Source organism: Bacillus rossius, chromosome 2 (genome assembly GCF_032445375.1).
Source record: "Bacillus rossius redtenbacheri isolate Brsri chromosome 2, Brsri_v3, whole genome shotgun sequence".
Lineage (NCBI taxonomy): Eukaryota > Metazoa > Arthropoda > Insecta > Phasmatodea > Bacillidae > Bacillus > Bacillus rossius.
In genome coordinates, this window is record NC_086331.1 from 7,586,670 (window position 1) to 7,610,319 (window position 23,650).

Here is a 23,650-nt window from a genome sequence, read left to right on the forward strand (position 1 = left end):
TTGTGCAACAATGACATAAGAGTTATCAAGTTTGAGTGCCATATTAATCACAAAAATATTTTAAGAAATTGGTTTTATTAAAGTTTACGTCTCAATGTGTGCTTCCATGTGCATATATGTCAACTTCGTGGAAATTCTCTTTTAATTATAGTGCTCTGAACATATAGCAAGAAATTATTTTTCTCTGATGGTACTCTAATAATGGTAATTTTTTTGTTTCTAAGCTGAGATTACAAACTAACTTATCCTGAGTCTATAAAATAGCACTTATGGTATTCAAAAATGCAGTTTGTCTTTGACGTCGTCTGGGGCTGCGTCCCACAGAGCCCGATATGTCGACACGCCTTCTCACCCCAATCATCCTGGCATTTGATCTCCCGCCGGTCACATGCGTGTGTGTGTGTCGCAAACGTCTGCGAGAGGGTGCAGTCGAGCCAGTGATATATAATAATTAATTTTGTAAGCTTTTTTTCTTTTAAGTCAATAGTGTTGTCTTTTCCACTGTTACAAACAATCACATGTTTTTATATTTAAATAATATTTAACTGCAGTGGAACCGGACTACCAAAGGCCATTGAAAATTTTATAAATCCAAAACCATAATTGTTTCACATAAATTGTTTAAGTGTTTGAAGTATGTATTCATTTTATAGTAATTTTTTAGAGAATTCTTGTGTGTTTAACTAACGCAAATCAGCTACATGACTTGGGTTCGCCTGACGGTACTTGCAGTTTTGGTGCGATTGCGCCGACGAACCACCTCGGGGACCAGGTCTCTCCCCAGTCGCTTCACATATCCACCCGAGGTAACATGCTCTCCGCACTCCGGGGACTTCATCTTTTTTACTCACTGATCAATTCTAATTGTTTGCTTTTATCCTCGGTCCCTACCTTGAGGGGGGGGGGGGGGGGGTTGTTAAATTAATTACGTTTGTATCTGCTCGGCGGACTTTGACTACCACAAACCTCTAGTCCGGCCACAAGGTGACCCGGACCATCCGTAAGCCGGCAGTGTAACTGTTTATATTCGTACCTAGTGCACAAGAGACATGTAGAGAGTACCGTGCAATAGATAACCATTTTGCAAACCTTGTGTTGTTCTTATGCATCTGACCACGTGGGTGTGTTTAAGTACTTATCAGCGTGTGGGACTCCGCGAGAGCCCGTGTGAGCAACCATTGTAGCATGCCCGACGCTTAGAGTGGGCAAGGTTCTGGTAGCCCTTATAAAGGTGGAGGGGCATACGGGTGACTTCACGCCTTGGGTCCGTGCCCCGTAGACACAGTGGCGCCCACGAAATTGCTTAAAAACTTTAGCTAGCCAACCCTGATATCACATCGCCGTAAAAAGTTTTCATCCCGAATTTTGGTTCAGAACAATTTTCTGTACACCAGTTTGGTAATAGTGTGTCAAAAGTTTCAAAGACAACTTATTTAAAACTTTTCACAAATTTGATTTAATTAGTTTAAAACTGTGATAAAAATGGTCACGGCCCAAATTAAGGTCGATGCTTGAGAGAGAGTTGTGAAACCATGAAAAAAAAATCCAAAAAAAAAAATGTAACTTATAAAATGGTGTGGATTCAGTAAGAAATAACATCCTGCAAGGCTGAAAGTAAAAAGAGTTAAAATTAAACTGTTCATAAAATGTCATTTAAGGTCACTTCCAGTCCACGAGCTGGTAAAAGGTTTTGTTTAAGGTCACAATTTAAATGGTTTAGAAGTTATTATCTTTGAAAGATTTGTGCAATAGGAGTGCATGACTTGATGTAAGCTTTTGGACATACGCCATTGCTGAGCACATGTATGTCTGTAGAAGAAAACTACAAAAAACCCAAAAGACTAAAACACAAACTAAGCAAAAAATTTGCTGTTGTCAACAGTATATAAACAATATTTTTGTGCTGTCATCATTTGTGGGTTTTTTTCGTTTTTTTTTTTTCGTTCTGTTAGTCCATTTTTCTTTGTTTTTCTTTGTTTGTTGACCATATTCCTGTTATGGAATATTATGTGGTGTTTATATCCTGTTGACAACAGCAATTTTTTTGCTTAATTTGTGTTTTTATCTTTTGTGTTTTTTGTAGTTTTCTTCTACAGACATACATGTGCTTAGCGATGGCGTATGTCCAAAAGCTTACATCAGGTTCAGAAGTTGCTGTGCCAGAGGGATGGCTATAAAGAAAACACTGAATGTGGATGCTAGTGACCACATGGAGCACGCACCTGGCCACAAAACAGCCCCAGTCCCTTCTCCTTCATGCCGTGCGGACACGACAGGTTGAGTTCCAGGGCATCCGCCCCAGCTTGTTCCGCGGCCCGGCTCAGCTCCTCCCAGTCCGCTGCGTTGTAGCCGCACATGATGCTCGCCACCACTATCTGCAACGTCACGGGCCCACACTCCAGCCATCCTTCCACTCCTGCCCACAAACATGGCATTCTCCCCTGCTAATTAAGGCGCTGTCAGCAGAGTTGTTCTTTGCTGTCAGGGGATTCATCCTATACTCTAAAAAAAAATTTGTACTTTTACAAGGGAAATTCTTGGAAACCCTGTTGCCAAGGATATTTCTTGCAAAACTACAAGGCAGAACCTTGCACATGGTACAAAGCTCTGCCTTGTAGTTTTACAAGTAATATCCTTGGCAACAGGGTTTCCAAGGATTTTCCTTGTAAAATATACAAAAATTTCTTTCAGTGAATCATCTTAATATAACTAATGTAAAGTTTCTTAGGTTTCTCAGTTATTATACATTTACAAATGTTTACAATCGTCAAAATACCGCATGCAATTTGAAGTGACTAGATGCACTCACATACAAGCTTGCTTTCATGAGTGCTAAATTTCCTGGTTAATTAAGTGAATATTGTTAACAAAGTGTAAAAAAAAATGGAAATAAAATTATTATTATTATTATTATAAATAGCTACAGTTAAAACTGATTCATTTTGTGAACTCCGTCGATAATATAAGAACATAACACATGATAAAAAAAACATGATTTGATACAAAAGTGGTAACTATTGACTAAATTTAAAAAAAAAGTTTGTTATTTCAATTAAAATAATAACCTTTAGATTGCATTTAGTCTATTAGAAGCAACCATGACATCGTCCGAGACTGCATCCTTGTGGAGTCGCTCCACATAACTCCTTCCTTAACACAGATACCTGCTTCCGTTTCATAAATCCCATGTACGACGAGTGACATATGTGCGAGCTGATTTCAAATAGTGAGCCTTCCATTCTGTGATGAGGGAGAAGGGCAGTATACTCAAAGGCACACAGCTCTAAATATTTTTAAGTAATCAATTGTAATACAGTGTAAACTCTTTATAACGTCACACTCCTTAAAACGTCGAAGTTGCTTGACTTTGGTTGGTTTACTTTGTTTTCTATACAATAATACACTCTATAAAGCGTCATGCTCACTTTATTTAACGACAACAATACGGCATTATAAATCATTAAGCAGTACTTTCTAAGTTTCCGAAGTTGATAAGAACTGCAGGTGTGTACGTTCTATTGTTTGCTGTTTTGTTGTTGTATTATCTAGCACGTGTTTACTTCGACTGACGCACCGGAGATTCTAAGAATTTTTTCTTTTGTTTTTATTTGATGAATTTTCACATGTTTACCTCAGTCACTAGACTTTAGTCAAGTTGTTACACGTTATCATTTTCGCAGTTGCTTACAGACTTTCGAACTGTAAACATGGCAAGTAAACGAATATCTTTGTGTACTGACGAAAAAGTTTTATTAAGCACTTGATGCAGCGAAACTATTAGAAAAATACTTTTTATATAATCAAGGTGATAAGGCAGTAGCTCAAGATATCAGTAAAATACATAAGAAAATACTTTTAAAATATTGGAGCAGCAAAAACCATCAGACGAAGATAACAGACTATATGCAATAAGTGTTTTTATTTGTGTGCATATTAATGTTCGTGTGTAAAATGTGTACTATATTAGTAAATACAAATTATTATTAAATAGTAAAATGATATCGTTTATTTCTCTCCATTTAACGACCACTCTATAACGCCAAAAAATGCTGAGTCCGTTAAGTGTCGTTATATAGAGTTTACACTGTATTTTTAATAAGTTTCCTCCGGGTCCTATGTTCTTTCTCAGGAGACATTTAGATAATTGTTATGTATTAATTAAATTATACGAAGACAGGCATGAGCACATCCAAGCGGTGGCCAAGGACAAATGGAGCTTAATGATTTAAAATAAATATTATGTTAATCGTCAATTTTTTAAGAAGTTATATATATTGTATGAGGTCTTGTGTAGTCTTTTTCTGAGGGCACATGGCGCATTTTCGAATACATTTAGCAAAGACGCTGCTGCCGTTGTACCGACGCGCTTACCCCAGTCACTCATCATTGTCACCCACGGCAGAGTGTTACACGCACTTTGAGGACTTCAACTTTGTGTCTCTACTGACCGTCATCATCTTGATTACTTAATATGTCATAAAAAAAATTTCGTTCATCCCCAGAGTGGTAGACTGTTTAAAAAATTAAAACGTAATTCGTTTTAACTTTGTCTAGCCACGTACGTGGCCTGTACCTCATGTAATCATCGATTTTGTGCCGCAGAGCCTTTTTATCTGTTTTGTTGTTATTTGCTCGTGTAACCACGCATGTGCTGGTGCAACATGTAATGAATAGTTTCTGCTAAAACATGTATCCGTTTGTTCAACCATGTGTAAGGGCATGCAGATTTCGCGAAAAGATTTCGAGACTAGATGAAAGTTAAAACACTGTTTCACCGTCTGTGTTTCGTGATTGGGTGAGTTTCTCCCAGGTACATATCGATTGTAACAGCACCAATCACAGTGACTCAATGCGGAATCAAACGCGTCCTGAGTGGCTCGGTAAAACAAGGCGACGAATTCTCTCGCAGACGACCGCCAATCACAAGGAAGAAACCACAGGTGCAGGTATACCTTGTTGCAGTCTAATAAGTGTTCAGGTCTTTTCGCAAAAAATGCCTGCCCCTAACCATGTGGTAACTACTTCGGGGGAGCAATACGTGTTGGACACCAACATGTTGGATCCAACAGCGCGCCTGATCATCTGTGGGTACGGCAAGAGGTTTCAAGTCTCATCACCGCGCGCTTCGTATAGCCTCTGCCTCTCATGTGACGGCACGAAAGGGCATTACTACCAATATACTGCGTTAACCCTAAGACAAGAACTGCAAGGTTGAAATGCCTGTAAAATTTAATGCTTCTAATACCAACTGCACATTTATTTGCTCTGTTTGTATTGCAAACAATAAAATAAATTATCTTGCTTAAATATCTATTTTAACTTTTGTGTTAAATTAATCTACTGCAGTCAGATTTCATATTTCTAACATTCCTTAAAATGATCCATTACAAATTAAATTTCATTTAATAACATCAAGATGAATGATTCAATCCAGTACAGAGCACACATTTATATAGACATAGCGGTACGTAGTTTGAGAACATAGAAATAAAAATTTTGAGAATTAAGAAGGCTAAGATTTTGTGTGACAGGTTTTTTTGGAAGTAAATTTATATTTACCTTTAAAAGTGAAATGATGTACTCAAAAAAATTACTGATTAATCAGTTATATTTATAGTTTTTTTAGCAACAACAAAGCATTAAATGTTACTGTTAATGTCCAGCTGCAAACTAACCAATTATAATAACAGATGATAAAAAATGTAAACTTACCCTGTCCGGGAAATCATTTTTCAACTCCGTGACAACTTTACACCAGTATGCTTGAGTTTTCTCCGAAATCAGTTCAATGTTCAGAAAAGCTAGTTGTCCTGGCCCTCGGTTCTGAGAAACCGTTCCTCTGACAATGCGAGGAGAAACGTTGGTGATCATGTCCTAGAAGCCCAAAGAAAATTTAAATACAAACAAAGATTTAAAATAATACATATCGCAAACAAACTTGTAATAAAAGAAATTTCTTCATCTTACAAATCATTTTTCTGAGAAACAAATTAATAAGACTTTGTCAAAAATATTATTTTCTTGAGGAAAAGATGTTGTTGCAGCAATATGACTACATTTATTTAACTCAACTTTGAGTTGGAACGTAATCAGTTTTGATGTTAACTGTGAAATTTTACATTGCAAGCAACATATTTGGTAAAACCATTGCTTGTATGTTTATTTGTTCTATTTTAACTGAATAATTCTGCTATCACAGGAGAATAACTGCCTGTGTGTGTACTTATGGAACCTACCTTGTCGAGGCAGAATGTCTTAGTAACTGCAAACCCCCAGCCAGCCTCGAATGCCCTGCGGATCATGTCACCAGAGGTGGTAGGAGGCGCTGAAGCTAATCCAAATGGATTGACGAATTTCAGTCCACACATTTCCACGCTAATGTCCACTTCATCTATTGGCGTGAAGAATTTGGGAAGCTGAGGTTGGGCCGGCACCGACAAACCATGAAGGCTCTAGAAGAAAAATCTCCCTCCAGACATTGGTTGCCTTACAGAATATCAGGTGATTTATGGATATGGAGAGCATCACATATTATAAAGGAAAATTTGAGCAGTTAATACTATCATGCTGAATTTTTGGATAATACACTAGAATTGTCCCAAATTTTACTCTACTATATTTACCCGAAAATAACCGATTTCATTTGGTGGTTAATAAAAACATTGATAATGAAATGAGACACAGACTTGGAACTACTACTGCTGATTCACTACCAACTTGACTGGTTTTCTAGGTCATATTTGAAGTTATGTTGTAAGCAGTTACATGCAGAAATCTTTTCCAGGTTGTTTCAAAAGTTTTTCAACTAAATAAAATAAAGTAGGTGAGCACTTAGTTTGCAAAACATTGTGCATGCATGTGAACTGCTGAGTCATGCTTATAAAAAGTGAAACATTAACAGTTTAGTTGCATTGCACATGCGTTACCTGATGCAATGGGAGTTTTTCCAAAAGGGCATATTCATGTAGGAAGTGTTGAGTTCTGTAAAAAGGTTTGAGAGTTTCGTTACAGCTTCCTCTCATGTCTTTAGTATGCCATTTGATCATCCCATTATCATCCAAAGTTCAGGTTGGGTGGGCCACCAAAACAGCGACCCTACATGAGTCCGCCGAGAGCAAGTTTGTTTGCTTTCCTTCTATGCGCTCTGGTCTCTTCGGAGTTGGTCTTGCCCTCTACAGGTTCTATGTCACACATCCATTGAATTATAGTTCAGCTCACATGATTATGCTGATTACTTCTCGTTACTGCGAGGAGTGATAACAGTCATTAACAAAGACTTGATATTATGGTACATATTTTTGTAGAAATTTTGTAACCAATAACTCAAACTATCTTTTCAAAGTGCAGGAAATTGGACAATAAGTGTTTGAAAGTATTTATACAAATATTTGGCTCGACTGGCAGACTAGCCTTAATTATAAATAGGGGCAGGCATTTTGCGCGAAAAAACCTGAACGTCTACTAGACTGAAACAAGGTATACCAGCACCATCGGTTTCTTCCTTGTGATTGGCGACCGTCTGCGAGAGAAGTCGTCACCTTGTTTTACCGAGCCACTCAGGACGCGTTTGATTCCGCACTGACTTTGTGTGATTGGTTTTGTGACAATCGACATGTACCTGAAAGAAACTCGCCCAATCACAGAACACAGATGGTGCTACATTGTTTTAAATGTCAGCTGGTCTCGGAATCTTTTCGCAAAATATGCATGCCCCTAATTATAACTAGAGACAGGAAAAATTCGCGAATTTATTTCGCAATAGGCTAAAATACAAATAGTTATACCTCAGTGCTGCCTCTGCTATTGGCTCATCACCTGGTTGACTCTGGGCCAATGAAAAACGCCCGAGCAAAGCTTTATAAAATCACAGGCTGCTACGTTGGGACGTCTCACAAGACAGCAGCCAATGAGTTGGTGACATTTGAATGAATGTAGGTATGTAGAACTATGGAGTTCATCCTGCAGGTCATTGAACCTGCAAATTTTTCTGGTCCTTAATTATAACTGACGACAATGTATTCGTCAAATGCTGAACATGCAGCGACCTCAGCTGACGAGGGTCGGGGCAACGCACCTGCAGGAAGGCGTGCATGTACCAGGCGGCGGTCTTGCCGTCGTTGACGGCCTCGACGGTGGTCTCCGACACTCCAGCCAGGTCGCCACCGCAGAATACCCCCGCCTCACTGGTCTCCATGGTCAGCGGGTTGACCTGGGGCAGCCCCCAGCGCCCCAGCCGCACCGGGCACAGCGCCTCCTTCACTGCGGCACAAGCACACACCGTGGCTGGTCTCCGACACTCCAGCCACGCGCCAGTTCAACTAGCTCTATCTGGCACTGCTGTTCACCAACTACAGTACATCAGTGTAATTGTGGAGTGATAATTTGGTTCTCTTAACTTTCTGAACTAATACTCAACTTTTTTAAGCAAAGTTCCATATTACATAACCTTAAATAATTCAAATTATGAAACTGATAAATTTTAAAATACAATGTCACTTTTCTCTGTCAGTATTTTCCATATTGGCAGTTTTCCCGACTTTCAGAAGAGGCCAGGGGCCACCAAACAATTTCCATGATCATACTTATCACCACCTGGTTCAATGTTGTACCCTTTTTTCTACTGAGCTGCTTGCACACTTTTTTCACTCTATGGTGGCGTTTGGGTCACAAGTGCCTATCATTAGTACAGTTATAGACAGAGACCAGGGGTGTCTCCAAGAAATAAACTGATAAGTGGGTTGTTCTAAAAATTATTGATGTAAAATTACATCCAAATTATTCACAGACAAACTCAATCACTGAAAGTATCCCTCAAAGCAAGAAGACATAAATGATGGTAATGGGAGTCCAACTGCCATCGCATCTACACGCAAGGCGGGGAGTTTATGTACAATCTATTCTAAGTGCTGCATGCAAATATGAGACTTAAGAAACAGCCATATATATAACTTTATTGTTGGAAATCATGCAATAGAGATGAATGCATGGCCTTTGGTTGGTTTTGTAAACATTCATCAATTTACCACCGGGTGAAAGCCCAATTGCAAGTGAAATCAATCAATCAAATAGAATTTGGCAGGGCTAAAATGTCTTTTAGCTGTACTGAAGAGCTTCATTTGACCTTTTATATTTAGAAAATGTAAGTTTATTTTCAGAATACTTGAAATATTGTTTTATTTATGTCTAAAAACAGATTTTGAGTTATTATAAAGGTTTCCCTGTGTGTATTTTGAAAACTATGCAAACTATCAAGTGCTAGGAGTACGGTTTTCTTAGTATAGCAATAATTCAATGATAATGAATAAGCTATATCTACTGGTAACTAGTGCCTTGCAGAAAGGAATTTTATACAAACAAGTTACTGAAATAATGAGTTGCATATTAGGGTTCCCAGAGCCATTAAATTTAATCAAGGTTTTTTTATAAACACATAATCTAACAAAATTTATTTTGGCTACCTCACCTTCTTCATTGAAGAGTCCTGATCCAAAAGCTGAAATAACAAAGTTTGCTTTCAGGGTCACTTTTTGCTCTTCATCTTCAATCCATTCTCCCGATTCGTTTTGTTCAGTGCGAAAGAATTTCAAAGCTATTATCTTGTTTCCTTTAGTTATTACTTTCTGTGGTGACAGGAATGGAATGAACTCACATTTCTCTTCTAGAGCCAGATCCGCCTGAGAACAAAATAAATTTTCAAAACGCTAAACACTTTTTAAACATGTGCAAAACATGTTCCTAGATAGCAGTCACTTATAACACTTATATCAGACCAACAACTTGGAAATCTACTAAGGAGGTGTAATGTTCCAAATTATGGCTACAGTATTGCCAAAACCCTGTCACAAGAATGCAACCATCCCCCCCTCTGTCAGACATTCCCTTGATCAGGAGTTTAAGCATACCTACATGCTATTAAGTATTTTCTGAAGTTATACTTTTTTAGGCATGTTATGAAAAAAATTATAAGAGTGAATATTTACGTTGCAATAAAATTTTCACAGGAAGGAAAAAAAGCTACATACAAAAAAGGCTACATACAAATAAAAATTATATAGATGTGCTTTTAAATCTTATAGGTACTTTAGTGACTGAATACTGGTCCATATAATTAAAAAAATATATTTATTGAGAATATTAGCGATAGAAATTGTGTTAATAAACTTTTTCAAGGGTATTTATATAAGTGATGTTATGGTTCTGTATGTATAATTTAATTGTTTTATAAATTATATAATAATAAAAAATATTATTTAATAAATCATTAAATCAATTAGAATAAACATTCAATGTATTTAATGATTTCATTATTAATTAAAATGTATCTCAATTAATTTACTAAATTAAATAATTAATTTTATACACTGTTTACATTAATATTAAATTCTGAGTATTTATTTAAATTTTTTAATTTGTTTGAATTCATATTTATAATATCACTCCAGTCCTTTTATTTTATTTCTACTAATTATTTGCATGCAAAATAAAATTTAGTTTTTTATAATGCCAATTAAGTATAACTTCTAACGTGCACATATAAGTACATGCATCCAATTTTTTATCTGGAAGTTGTTACATACATAGTCATAACTTTACATTAAACATTTTGTTTTTTGTTTTCATAAAAATTCTGATTACTCTGAAGTGTGTTACATACTGCAACAATTTTAACACCAAGGTCGTAAAATGATATTATTACTTGTGAGACCAGACAGTGGTGTTTCTTTAACTCACTTAGTACCAAAAAAGAATACTATAACACACAATTTTTGTTTAAACAATTTTTTTGAGCCTGGGAGGGAGGAAGGGGAGTTATTATATTTGTTTGTATGCTCCCATGGCTAGTGTTTTAATGGTCAGGTTATATGGACGGTGTTATGCAAAAATGAGTTCACCAACAAAAGTAATAAATAAATGTTAATGGCATAGCTGTGTAGGTAAAATTATACTCTGCATCAAGCAAAAATAATTTAACCAATAATTTACTGTTACATCTAGTAGTCAAACATTCAACACACTGCCACATACTGGCCTTTGTCTGTTCAACTGAGAGCTGAATTTACTGAGTTATAAATGTTTGTGGGTTGACCCATTTTTACATAACACCATCCATATGATGTTGACCTTTGCTGAGTGCTGAGATAAAAGGCTTAATGATCCCAGGCCATGTCGCTGAATTCCTGGGCCCAGGAATGGAGATGTATCAGATTTCAAACTGAGAGGGACACTATCACGCCATTAGCCCTCTCATTCATCTCTTACGACCTCGGTGTTGGAGAGACACTAAACCATAGCTGTAATTCATTGCTAGAGACCGGAAAAATTCGCGGATTCATTTCGTGATAGACTGAAATTCAAACATGTGTACAATTATGCTGGTTCTGCTATTGGCTCGCAGTTTAACTGGAGCTCTCTGGGCCAATGAGAGACTATCGACCAAAGAAGCGTCGAATCACAAGCTACCAAGTGGAGACGCCTCACAATTTATTACCCAATGAACACGCGTGTTTACTTGAGAAATGCAGATGATAATGGAGGCTATCCTATAGGTCATTGAATCCGCGAATTTTTCCGGTCCCTATTCATTGCTTAGTCGAGTCACCTCTTCAGGCACGGCTCGGATGTTCTGAATGCCTTTACGAAACACCACAAACACTTTCCTGGCGCCGCAGCGCAGCGCGGAGGTGGCGCAGTCAAAAGCCGTGTCACCTGCACCCAGCACTATCACGTTTCCGTGCAGAGCTGGCAGGCCGGACTTACACGAGCACAATCCTGGAACACACGTGCAGCCAGCCTCCTGGTCACTCGCGAATCTACTGGATGCGAGGAAAACTTTAGTATGTGGGCAACCACATCCCTGAAAAGCGAGAGTTCAGTCGGAGGCGATGGATGCGCTAGGAGGGAAGAAAGAGGAAGACTCAGAGAAAACCAGTCGGTCATCTGCGAAGTCCATCATGTTTCTCACAATAATGTTCGCAGGCTTTCACGGCCATTGTCTGAAGTAGCTTGGCTTCTGGGTTGTAGCCGCGTCCTTGGCAAATAATTCACCGACGTTTGGTCGACATTGCAGTCGCCATCATCAGGGAGCAGTTACCTACCGTAGATAGCTAGCAGTAGGTAACTGCTCCCTGATGATGGCGACTGCAATGTCGACCGAAACGTTGGTGAATTACCTACTGTAGGTAGCTAGCAGTAGGTAACTGCTCCCTGATGATGGCGACTGCAATGTCGACCGAAACGTCGGTGAATTATTTGCCAAGGACGCGGCTACAACCCAGAAGCCAAGCTACTTCAGACAATGAAAGCCTGCGAACATTATTGTGAGAAACATGATGGACTTTGCAGATGACTGATGGGTTTTCTCTCAGTCTTCCTCTTTCTTCCCTCCTAGTGCATCCATCGCCTCCGACTGAACTCTCACTTTTCAGGGATGTGGTTGCCCACATACTAAAGTCAAGTCTGTATTCTCTGAATGACCCTTCACCCTCTATTTAACCTCTCCACAAGACAAAATAGCGTTTTCTCATAAGCCAAACCAGTTATACCATGTAGGTACTATTACCACGAATACACGCTTCTTTGCTGATGTGAATCAGCAAATTTTAATTCCTTAAGGAGCTACACTCTCGTCAATTCTGAGATGCATGGCTGCCACACTTTTTAAGTCTCTGCAAGAGATTTTTTGTTCATAGTGTATTATTTCTCTACATGTTGAAATTAACATAAGTATCACAATAATATACAGGGAAACATCTGCCATGTAGCTCACTTATGAATAATCTGGGTTTGATCCAGCCAGGAATGGAACTCAGATCGCCTTTGTGGGAGGCAAGTGGTCTGACCACTCAACCACCGAGGCCCCTTAAATTATTTTAAATTCCATCATAGTAGTTCTGTGCTTTAATTTTCAAATTTAACAGAATTGCAATAAATTCGTGCACTGCAATAAAATTCCATATTTTTATAATTGTACTTATGTAATACATTTGCAAAAAAAGCTTGTTTACGATGATACCATATGTGTTTAACTAACCTTTGATATCAGCGATTTATACGTAGTCTTGTGGATATTTGTTATTATTTTCATAATAACGTATAAATGTATCATAAGAGTGTTAATCTAAAAATGTTAAACAACAGTGTAATGAGGTGTACACCAGTACTTATGAGGCGCAGCGAGAGTTACCTGAATCTAATTCACTGAACAAGACGTGGGACTAAGTGTGATGCAATGAAACAGACCCCGAGTCCAATGAGCCATACACTTGCTGGGCTGGCTTGGAACATTCTTGGTCGTTCCGTCTATTATATTGCTGTCGCAGAGGGTCGCAAAGGGAGTTCAGATTTTCGGATATATGTACTTGGCTTTATGCCTAGGGCGCCACCACATGTGTTACGGGCATGTGGACCTGGCGACTGTATTCTCAGGGCCGTGACGTCGCCCGTGAGCAGCGAGGTCCACTGGCGGACAACTGAGGCTCCCCGCCCGGATGGTGCCACCACGAACGGCGCGCGCCTGAACTATGATGGGCCATCGTTGGCACAGAGGAAGGCATCGGGGCACCGGTCGGTACAGCGAAGAAACGTAGCGCACGACCCCAGGGAGGGGTGTTGAGAGATTCGCCTGAGGACATTGGGTTTGAGTCCTCCACCCACGAGTGATTACTCGCTGGGCGATTAGGGAGCCCGTCAAAGAGTTAACACGTGCAGCCGGTTCTACCGTTGACTTCACAGCTGGCGCATGGGTTTGAGTCCAACACCCGAGACCAGTCGCTCGCTGGAAGAGTTTTGGGAAGCGCCCTGACCCTCAAGCCAAACAGTCACGAGTGGCTACTCGCTGGACGTGCAGTTGCGACTCCGAACTAGAGACATCAAAGGGAATACCCAGATGTTATTCACTCACCTTGCAAACAAACACTATTTACAAAGTTCCTCAATATTGTTTAAAAGCAAATATTGTTTATCTTCCTGCATTCAAAATTACACAATGACTGTTACGTTAAATTAGTAATGATTATAGACCAATATGCAACTTGGTCTCAGATGGATGTAAACATTAATTAGTGAATCCAAATCCATATGTGAGGTCACAACTCGCCGCCGGACTACTTGGACGGTTGGAGTGACCAGTGGGGTCGCTGGCTGGGATCCAGTCCTATCTACCATCCACTCGCACAGCGAGTGACATCCAGAGAGAGCAGTCCATTGGATGGGTCATCGATGAGCCATACCAGGGTTCGCCACGAACCACCATTTGCTGGCCTCCGTTCCGCAAAAGTGGACGACAAGCTGGAAGCGGTAGGTCTTCCTTGGTGCCCCGACAACGGACTCACTTGGACATGTGACGCAACGGAAGGTGAGTACTCGCTCTCAAAAGAGCAGCGTGTTCCGGCGACGAGTTGTGACCTCACATATGAATTTGGATTCACTAATTAATTTTTGACATCCATCTGAGACCAAGTTGCATATTGGTCTATAATAATTACTAATTTAACGTAACAGGCATTGTGTAATTTTGAATGCAGGAAGATAAACAATATTTGCTTTTAAATAATATTGAGGAACTTTGTAAATAGTGTTTGTTTGCAAGGTGATTCAATAACATCCGGGTATTCCCTTTGATATTTTTGGTTTTAATTTGGATAACTTGGCATGGGGATTAAAAAGTGACTCAAGTGCCATTGCAGAAAAATGTAAAATATTGTCACAAGTAATTATACCCCAACCCTGGTGATAAGTATAAAGTCTCATCAACTACAGTACAGAGAAGTAGTGTTAGAATATTCTCTGCCCTGGGCCTCATGTTTCTTTGAAACAGACCTTCCATACATTACATTGCAAAAAATAAATATTATAGTGTGTTTATAGGCTGCTTAAGCATATAAGAATGCTAACTGCACTTTAAAATGCCTGGTTTTAAATGTTACAGTAATATTATATATAGTCCATAGTGTTACGATAGTGTAATGTAATGTATAATGAAGTAAAGTAAATACCTGAGAAAAATTATTATTTTTGTACAACAAATTATGTTTACAGCTGTATTACAAACTTACCTGCTTTGCTGCCTTTTGCAATGGCAGGTAAAAATGATTTTGAAGTGAAGAAGCCCATCTCTTCAGTAAGATCTTCAAAGGGTGGAAACATTTTTGCTTCTGGAAGACCTAATCCCAAAAATATTGCATGGTAGCCTTCATTCTTGAGACCCTATTAGCACAGTACAAAAAAAATGTATATATTATAGTTATGCAATATCTTTATGCATTAGGCCTCTTCTCTAACAAGATAAATCATAAATATCAATCACAATAAACCCAAAGAGATATTCTCACTGAAATGTAAAGGTAGGTATGCAAAACTGTACATTACCTTTATTGTTAGATCATTCCTGGACAGTTCCCTTTTTGTTACGATTTTTACTCCCAAATCCTTCATTAGCTCAATTTCAAAATCTACAACATCAAAGGGTAGACGATACTGCGGTATTTCTGATGAACTGCAACATTCAAAAGTAAAAACAGTTCATTTGCCACTATAAATGCTGACTGAAAATTGATAATTTTTCAAGTATGTATATGTCCTCATAATATATAATGTCAAATAAACAAGTTCGCAAAAACTACCTGTTAGTAAAATAGGTAGTTTGAAATTGACCCTTGATCTAAAATTATGAATACATGCACATGAATACATGAATACATTCCTGTAATAGTCTTCATACAATATGGGTCTAACAAATCTGGGGCCGTGCAATTTGGGACATTTTGGTGGAAATGGTTGTTGCAGTTTATCTCAGTCTTAATTTAATTTACATAACGAAAAAATATTCTTTCTTAGTTATGATATAGTAGCAGTAAATCCAGTGAAATTGAAAATATAAAAATTAATTACAGTTAACATATGTTTAGTTTGAGTCCACACTGATAAAATATTTCCTTATTTTGAACAAAAGTGTATCAAACAAATTTTTTCTCATTGATTAAAATAATGTTTGATGTGTGTTAAAATTAATGTAAGGATAGCACACAATTTGCTCACGAACCTGAGACCTCCAACATAGTCGTTCTTCTCAAATATGGTGATGTCCGTGTAGCCAAGTCTGGCCAGGAAAGTAGCACAAGATACAGAAGCTGGCCCACAGCCTATGAGTGCAATTTTCGCAGGCAAGCTGAAAGGCTTGGTTCCCGGAGGTCTTATCTGTGGTATTCGCATCTTCTTGAAAACCTACAAGTCAATGTAAAACCCAAACAAAAACCATTCACCAAGCGCAGCTAAACACTATTGAAATATTATCTATTGCATAGAAATCCTTTAAAAGCAAAGCACATAAAATCATTTCTTATGGGTAGAGACTTGGAAATTTCGCGGATCCTTCTGGCCTCAGGATAGAATTCAAAGTTATAGGTGTGCTCGACCCATGTTTACTTTCCCATTGGATGATTTCTTAGCGAGAACATTTTTATCCTTGTTATTTGGCACTACCTGATTCGCTTACTTCTCTCCTAGCTGGACATCGTTGGCTCACGGTCGTAGACGGGCGTGTCCAAACAACTGCGAGCCAATCATGAACACAGTGCGAGAGTGTGAAGGTTTACATTCTAGCTTGCGACTAAATGAATCCGCGAAATTTCCGGGTCTCTACTTATGGGCTACAATTCTGCATTATCAACTGAAATTAATTTTAAAATTGTAAGTAAAATTCAGTAATTAAACTTAGAGAGCCAGGTGAGAAGAGCAGGGCAAAGAGTTACGTTCTTGAATGACTGTCTGAGTTTAACTAACACTTCAAAAATATAATATTGACAACTTACTTTTCTAACAGGGGAATGTTGGGTGACGTTACACCACTGACACACACTTATAATGGATGCTCCTCTAGCCAACCCACCCTTAGGTGTTGATGAGGCCACTAGTCCAGTCATGAGACTACACGCATCAGTCATGCCAATGCTTGTAAGCACTGCATCTGGGGGATGCAGTGGTACACTAATGCTTTAAGGAGGATCATACTTTTTTGACGTGACAACGTCTAATAAATCGATGAATGCCGGCTGCACGCACGAAAAAGTGTCCCGTTACGCACATTGTTCCGTTACGCTGTGTCCCGTTACGCTCATTGTACGCTTGCGCACATCTATCTCTCTTCCACTCGACTGTTTATAAAGTCAAGTGAAAAGTTAATGTGGTTTTCATTGCTTATTACAACAGTTTCGGCAATAAAGGTTAACTATTCTTGCATTTTAAAAATCTGATTACTAGTATATTTTGTTATGACGTTGTCACGTTAAACTATCGTCCGTAAACCGACTTTACAGACAACCAATTTTTTTTTACCAATTTACAGTCAAGTTCTTTCTCTCCCAGCGTTTGTTTTTTTAATTTTCAAGAGTGTCTGTAATTTGTATCTTTTTTTTCTGAGCAATCACACTCACGTCATTTGGTACCTTTTGCATTCCTACGAAAACCTCCCCTACCAGATATTTTAGTTCGTAGAGGGCAGCCAATCACTCCACTGTGATCAATAGGACCCGACACCATGCGACACCGCAGGGCCGTAATGTTCTTGTTCGAAATATTTACTGATATCAAATTATGAAAATAAGTGTCCCCGCTCAGTGGCGAGAGAAAGAGGGTTGAAGTGTTCGGCCAGGCGCACTGGCCCAGTCTGTTTCCTGAAAAGGACGGGTTGTGAATCGTCGGGGGAGAACAGGAGGGACAGATGAAACGAGTTTGGTTCCCAATGGAAGCAGGAAAGCTTTACAACCTGCTTCCTGACAGGTTACGTTTAGTTCAGTGAATGAATATATGAACTTATATACGGGTCTACCATCTCCCATTTACGCTTGCTAGCATAAAATTATGAAAAAAAAATGTTTTTAATCTACTACGTACGTTAATAACTAGTGTCCTATTAACATACTGTCATACTGATATTTCCAACAACTGCATATTTCCACTTGACGAATGCACATGTATATGTCCTGATGCGATTGAAACATGGAGAAAAGACACATGGTAGATGCTGTTTACAGATGACATTGCCAAAAGCACCGATTTTAAAAATAATAAGATAATTTATTGTGTATGTATTTATATTCAGTCTTGAATTTCATTTTCCCTAGTTCTTTTTTAAAATTATATTTGCTCAACGCATGCAGGCCCTTCTTACTTCAGTAGCGAACTGTTGGAGTCCGCCAATGTTTATCGGTCCGTCCTCGACCGCTGACAAGTTGCAGCCTCCGACACACAGCTCGCTCGTCGGGCATACCATGCCACACGTGAGGCCCAAGGGGTTGTCTGAAAATATGGCTTTGGCGGCCCCGTAGTAGTTCTGGAACATGTTCAAGTTTCAATTGAGTCTTCATGTTATGCAACTAAAGTAAAGTTAAAGGTAAAGGAAAAATTAAAAAATATATATATATATTTTAAGCTCCCAACAATATTTAAAAAAAAATAAAAAATTTACCGTTAAAGATTTTGATGTCAGTCGAATAATCATGCAACTAACATCCTAGAATTTCCTGAATAGATTTTGGGAAAACCGAAATCAGAATATGTGAACCGTGATTCAATTACCCAATTAAGGATGCAGCTATCTTCTTTCGCTGATCAAGAAATGCTGCCAATACAAAAAAGTCTACATAGGAAATTAAAAATTAAACGAAGTCTAGCTTTCCTACAATAAATCACTAGCTTATTATGAGTGCTCCATTTACAATGCATCAGTTGTGTTCTTATTCGCCCAGTCATGTGCAGAATAGATGAACGACTAAAGGTTTACATTATTGTAAACACTGAGGTCATTAGAAATGGATGAGGTGTGAAATTGGGAGATGGAGGTGTTTATGGAATATCTGTTGGCAGCGATCCTGAAAATAATAACTCCTGTTCATGGCCACGCTCACCACATTTTCCTCTTGCGAAAAATGTTTGTCGTACTCAGTCGGGAATCCAACCCTTATAGCGCAGATAGGAGAGCGATCTCACAACTTTGCCACTGTGTAACGCAGTAGCAGAACAAGCTACTTAATGAACTCACATCTGATTGGCATGGAAGTTACTAGAGACAAGGAGTGATGACATTGGCATGGAGCTCGGACGGGATGAACTGGTGGAGCGAACAGGAGTGCCCCGGGAAGACTCGCCGGCTCATGGCAACGTCCGCCATGTTTCCGCTCATGAAAACCCCTCCAGGAATCAAACCCGGATAGTCTCGGTGAGGAAGCGAGTAGTCTGACCTATCAGACACTGTGGCCACTTAAGCAAAGAATTGTTGCAGACAGTTGAAGCTTGCCAAGCAGTCAACATTTCCCGCTGTAGGTAAATCACAAGCCCGAGGTACAATAAATTTCTGCGAGTCCAGTAACTTCAAGACTAGACTACACAGTAATTTTCTTATTAGACTAAATACAGTTTCTTCATAGGCTGATGATATTGAAGTGTCTTGAAAATGTTAAGTAATTGGGATTCAAAGCTTTCTTTTGACACTTGTTATCATTGGCTCAAAGCCAGTTGTAGCACACTTAACAGCCTCTGGTCCAATTGCAGAGGTTGTACAAAACATGGGCTTTGGAGTTGAACATTTCAAGTACGGAAAAAGCACCTTTCCCTGACCATAACCAATAATAAAACAAAATTTTCAAATCTTAAACACATTGTGGAAGTCTAATAGACCTCATGCCTTGAGACCTGAAAAATTTTCATTATTTACTGGTACCAGGATTGGCTCAACAGACTTGTGCATAGTAAAGTTGGTGTCGTTTCTGTCTAAATTAGACCTACATGATTGTTTCTTATAAGTTTGTTATTGGCTATTTGTCTTTCAAGGTGTGCCAATGTCAATGCTCATTCAAATGTACACAGGTCTGCGTAGACAATGCTGGATTCACAATAGTGCAACGGTGGCGACACGAAGATTTATAATCAATCATGTTCGACACATCTGTGATGTCAGCACGACAAAAATGGCGGATGCGACAGACTTCCCTATGGACTTCCCGATGAGAAATATTTTACTATTTTAATTGCATCACTTTCAGAATTTTGTTTTCTGAATATGGTTAAACTGGTGTATTGCAATTTCTATTATTATTCTTGTATAGTGAAGGTTTTGTTTAATAAATTTATTTGTGAAATCTCTCAAATGATTACACAAAATGCTGTTTTACAAATGAATGATAAATTTAAATTAAATAAATTACTCTCTCAAATACATTTTAAAAACTTGCAAGCATTGATGTCTGTCCTATTTTTGGTGTGTATGCAACTTCAAGAAACAAATTATATGGAATTATTTATTTTTGGTTTGTCGCGTCGTTAAAAACCGTATGCTCACAATACCATGATGTTTCGCTGTCGCATCGCCATGTTGGGCTATTGTGATCACAGCATGAAGGCCCGTCTACAAACAGTCGGATTCACCATGCTGCCATCCGGGGCATTTAGTGTGTGCGAGACCAGAAACCGAGGTTTCTATAACTCGCTCGGTGCATTGTAATTCAGGAGCACCCCACACTTGGATCAACGGGCAGGGTGCGTGTCTTGTGGTGTAGGTTTGGCACACGGGCCTGTGTGTGCGCTGGCTTGTATTGCGATGCTAGAAAAGTCAAGTGTTACTGTCGGTGGGGGAGAGAAGCTCCCCACCAGTTAGATCGGCGGTCCGTGCCCTTATCCTAATGTGAATGACGTCACACGGAAAACTGCCCTGTCTACAATGGCGTTGTCCGATGTCCGAATCTACTGGTTTCAAATGCAGTCACCAGAGCGCAGTAAATATAGAGCTCCAAAATAAATGTTTTTCGATAGTTTTTGTTTATTGTTTTCATGCATTGTAAGAGAGTACGCAGCTAAGTTTTGAATATTCATTTATCTCCAGAAAGTTGTTGGGGGGTTCAATAATACTTACTTGTCCTGTAAGGCAAAAGTAATGCTAACAAATGAATTTCTAAGCACAGTGCAAAAATGAATTTGCGTGTTCGGCCTTTGAAAACGGACAGCACTGATCAATATTTTGACTTGGTCTTTTTTGGCTTCCTACCATTTTGAAATGGGAACGGGAATCAGTAGGCCTCTTCTTCTGTGCTACCAAAGGACACAGATTGGGACAAAGATTTCAAGTAGCTTGGCTCCTGGGTTGTGGCCGTGTCCTTGGCAAATAATTCACCAGTCGCCATCATCAGGGAGCAGTTACCTACTCAAGGACACGGCTACAACCCAGAAGCCAAGCTACTTCAGACAATGGCCGTGTAAGCCTGCGAACATTATTTAAAAAAAAAGTTCAAGTTGACCAGTTCGTTGGGACCCTCGCCCACGCCAGAGGGTCACGCGGACCAATCAGCGGCCAGTGTTCGGGAGACCTTGTTGGCGATGCTGGTGATGAAGCTCTTGACGTCCAGCTGGGTGGGGCAGGACTTCTGGCACGGCGCGTCGGCGCACTTGAGGCAGCGGCCAGCCTCGCGCAGGGCCGCCTGCTCGCCGAGTGTCGTGGGCTTCACGTCGTCGAAGTCGTTCTGCAGCGACGGGCACACCTGCGGGCAGAGTCCGCGCCACAGCTGCAGCAGTGGCGTAGTACCTCCCCCCTCTCTTTTAATACACGAGGGGCCGCCATTTTGAAGTCTGGCCAGGGGCGCCACTCAGGGGCGCAACAACAGGGGGGGCAAGGGTATTTTGCCCCCCCTCTGAAACCTTGAAGTGGGGGCAAACGGGGGCAAAGAAAGTGCAATTTTTAGATCATAAAACTGCTTCAATAGCACCATTTTCCACCTTGAAATACAAATTTTCCCGGGGGGAGGACCCCCGGACCCCCCGCTTCAATAGTGGGGATCGATGATTCTTTATAAAAAGGTATATTGCCCCCCCTTCCTTTGGAAATTTAGTTGTTGCGCCCCTGGCGCCACTGAACAACACTCGCAAATCCTCTCGCACGCGACCAAGTACTGGCCTTCGCGAAACTTTGCTGCAGGAGGGCTACTCGAAAATTCTGATCGCCCGAGGGGAATAGCTAGGTACGTGGTGGGGGAACCGGTAGAGGAGGAGAGTGCGTCAGTGGTGACGCCACTCCAACGCATGCGCTAGCGGTCGAATGGGAAAACTATAAAAAAAAGGAAGGGGGGATAGGTACGTAGCGTAGCATGTTACAGTTGGAAGAGTGGACTGCAGGGGAGATGTAGAAATGACGCAGCAGTAAATGTAGTACTTGGTAGCCGATCTGGTACTTGGTTCTGGTGCATAGTGGTGGTGGCGGTGTCTGCTGCCTTGGAACCTATATCGCCTATGACATAATGGTGGCCATCTTGGATGACATTGACTTTGACCTTTGACCTTGATCTTCAAAATTTGCCACAACTTCACCAAAATTCGCCAAAATTTACAGATTTAGGGAAACAAATTCTGCCAATAAATCCAAAAAACAAAATTTAAAAAACGTAAAAAAAAAAATTTTAAATTCGAAATGCCTCAAAACTTTTAGTCTTTAAAACAGCGAAAATTCTCCAAAGAGGCTTGCATTCCCCGTCAGCAAGCCTCCCTAAGCGGACGAGGTCATTCCTCGACCATTAGGATGTCATGGGCCTCATTTTTAATTATGATGTAACCATTGCAATCATCGTTACGGTCACCATCTTGATAATCAGTTATTATTACAAAAAAAGGAAAAGTTTAAAATTATAAAAATTATTAAAAAGTTTTAATAAAAACATTTTGCCATTTTTAAATTATAAAACCAGACAACCATCTTAAAATTTGGAAAAAAAAATTTAAATTTAAAAAATTATTTTAAGATGATTTTATAAAATTTTAATTAAAAGTGCACTTACGTCATAAAGTCCTCGTTAAAACCCGGGGAGGACAAAATAAAAATGGTCACGAATCCTTCCTCCACAGAAGCCACCAGCAGACTGACCTCCCAACACTAATGCCAAAGTAGAAATATCGCCAGCCAGTATGATGTCACGTCCACCATCTTGGATCCACCATCTTGTTTTCGTCTTTGGAGGCCACCATCTCTGATATTGAACATGAACTGTTTATAATGTTCGTGAGTATCGACGGAAAAATACCTCTTGGTTCGGAGACATCTGACATGTATAAAGGTTTTTTGTTTCTTATTATTCGTGGCGAAGTCTTTTTTGTGGCATATGTTCTGGGCCCGACTCTGGTCAATGCACAGCAAAAATTTTCGGGGCGCAAATTTGCAACATTTTAAGAATCCAATATGGCGGCCATTACGTCCTAACTGTCAAGGTTATGACCTCGGCGGCTTAGGGCGGCATGCTTTTAGGAGTCTTAAGCCGCTTTTAGGAATTTTGGTTTTTTATAATGCAAAAGTCTTTTGAGATTTTAAGAATTTAAATTTTTTAAATTTTTTATTTGTTTTTTTTTTTTCGAAATAGGGACATTTCTAAGAATTTTGAGTCATCTATGAAGAATTTTGAAGGTCAAGGTCATCCAAGATGACCGTCATGACGTCGACCGAGATGTGGGTTCCAAGGCAGCAGAAGCCGCCACCACTGACACCACGCTCTGGACCCTGTTTCCGAACCGCCATTCGTATACTACTAATATCAAAGGCAACGAGGGAAAAGTGCCAGTTTGCTATCAAGTGACGTAACAAATATAAATAAGCCTTTAAATACGAAGAAAAAATTTATTTGAA

At 39.5% G+C, this 23,650-nt stretch overlaps 1 protein-coding gene across 1 annotated transcript in view; it reads right to left on the minus strand.

Annotated features, from left to right (window-relative positions):
- LOC134529065 (dihydropyrimidine dehydrogenase [NADP(+)]) overlaps nt 1–23,650 on the minus strand; it is a 69,869-nt gene that overhangs the window by 22,429 nt on the left and 23,790 nt on the right. Inside the window, exons 3-13 of the mRNA XM_063362770.1 lie at nt 21,354–21,524; nt 18,167–18,328; nt 16,040–16,221; nt 15,367–15,493; nt 15,054–15,204; nt 11,600–11,769; nt 9,464–9,674; nt 8,075–8,259; nt 6,237–6,452; nt 5,713–5,874; nt 2,223–2,375 (exon numbers count right to left, since the gene is read on the minus strand). Coding sequence (XP_063218840.1) covers nt 2,223–2,375; nt 5,713–5,874; nt 6,237–6,452; nt 8,075–8,259; nt 9,464–9,674; nt 11,600–11,769; nt 15,054–15,204; nt 15,367–15,493; nt 16,040–16,221; nt 18,167–18,328; nt 21,354–21,524 — 1,890 coding nt within the window. The remainder of the gene's footprint in view (nt 1–2,222; nt 2,376–5,712; nt 5,875–6,236; nt 6,453–8,074; nt 8,260–9,463; nt 9,675–11,599; nt 11,770–15,053; nt 15,205–15,366; nt 15,494–16,039; nt 16,222–18,166; nt 18,329–21,353; nt 21,525–23,650) is intronic.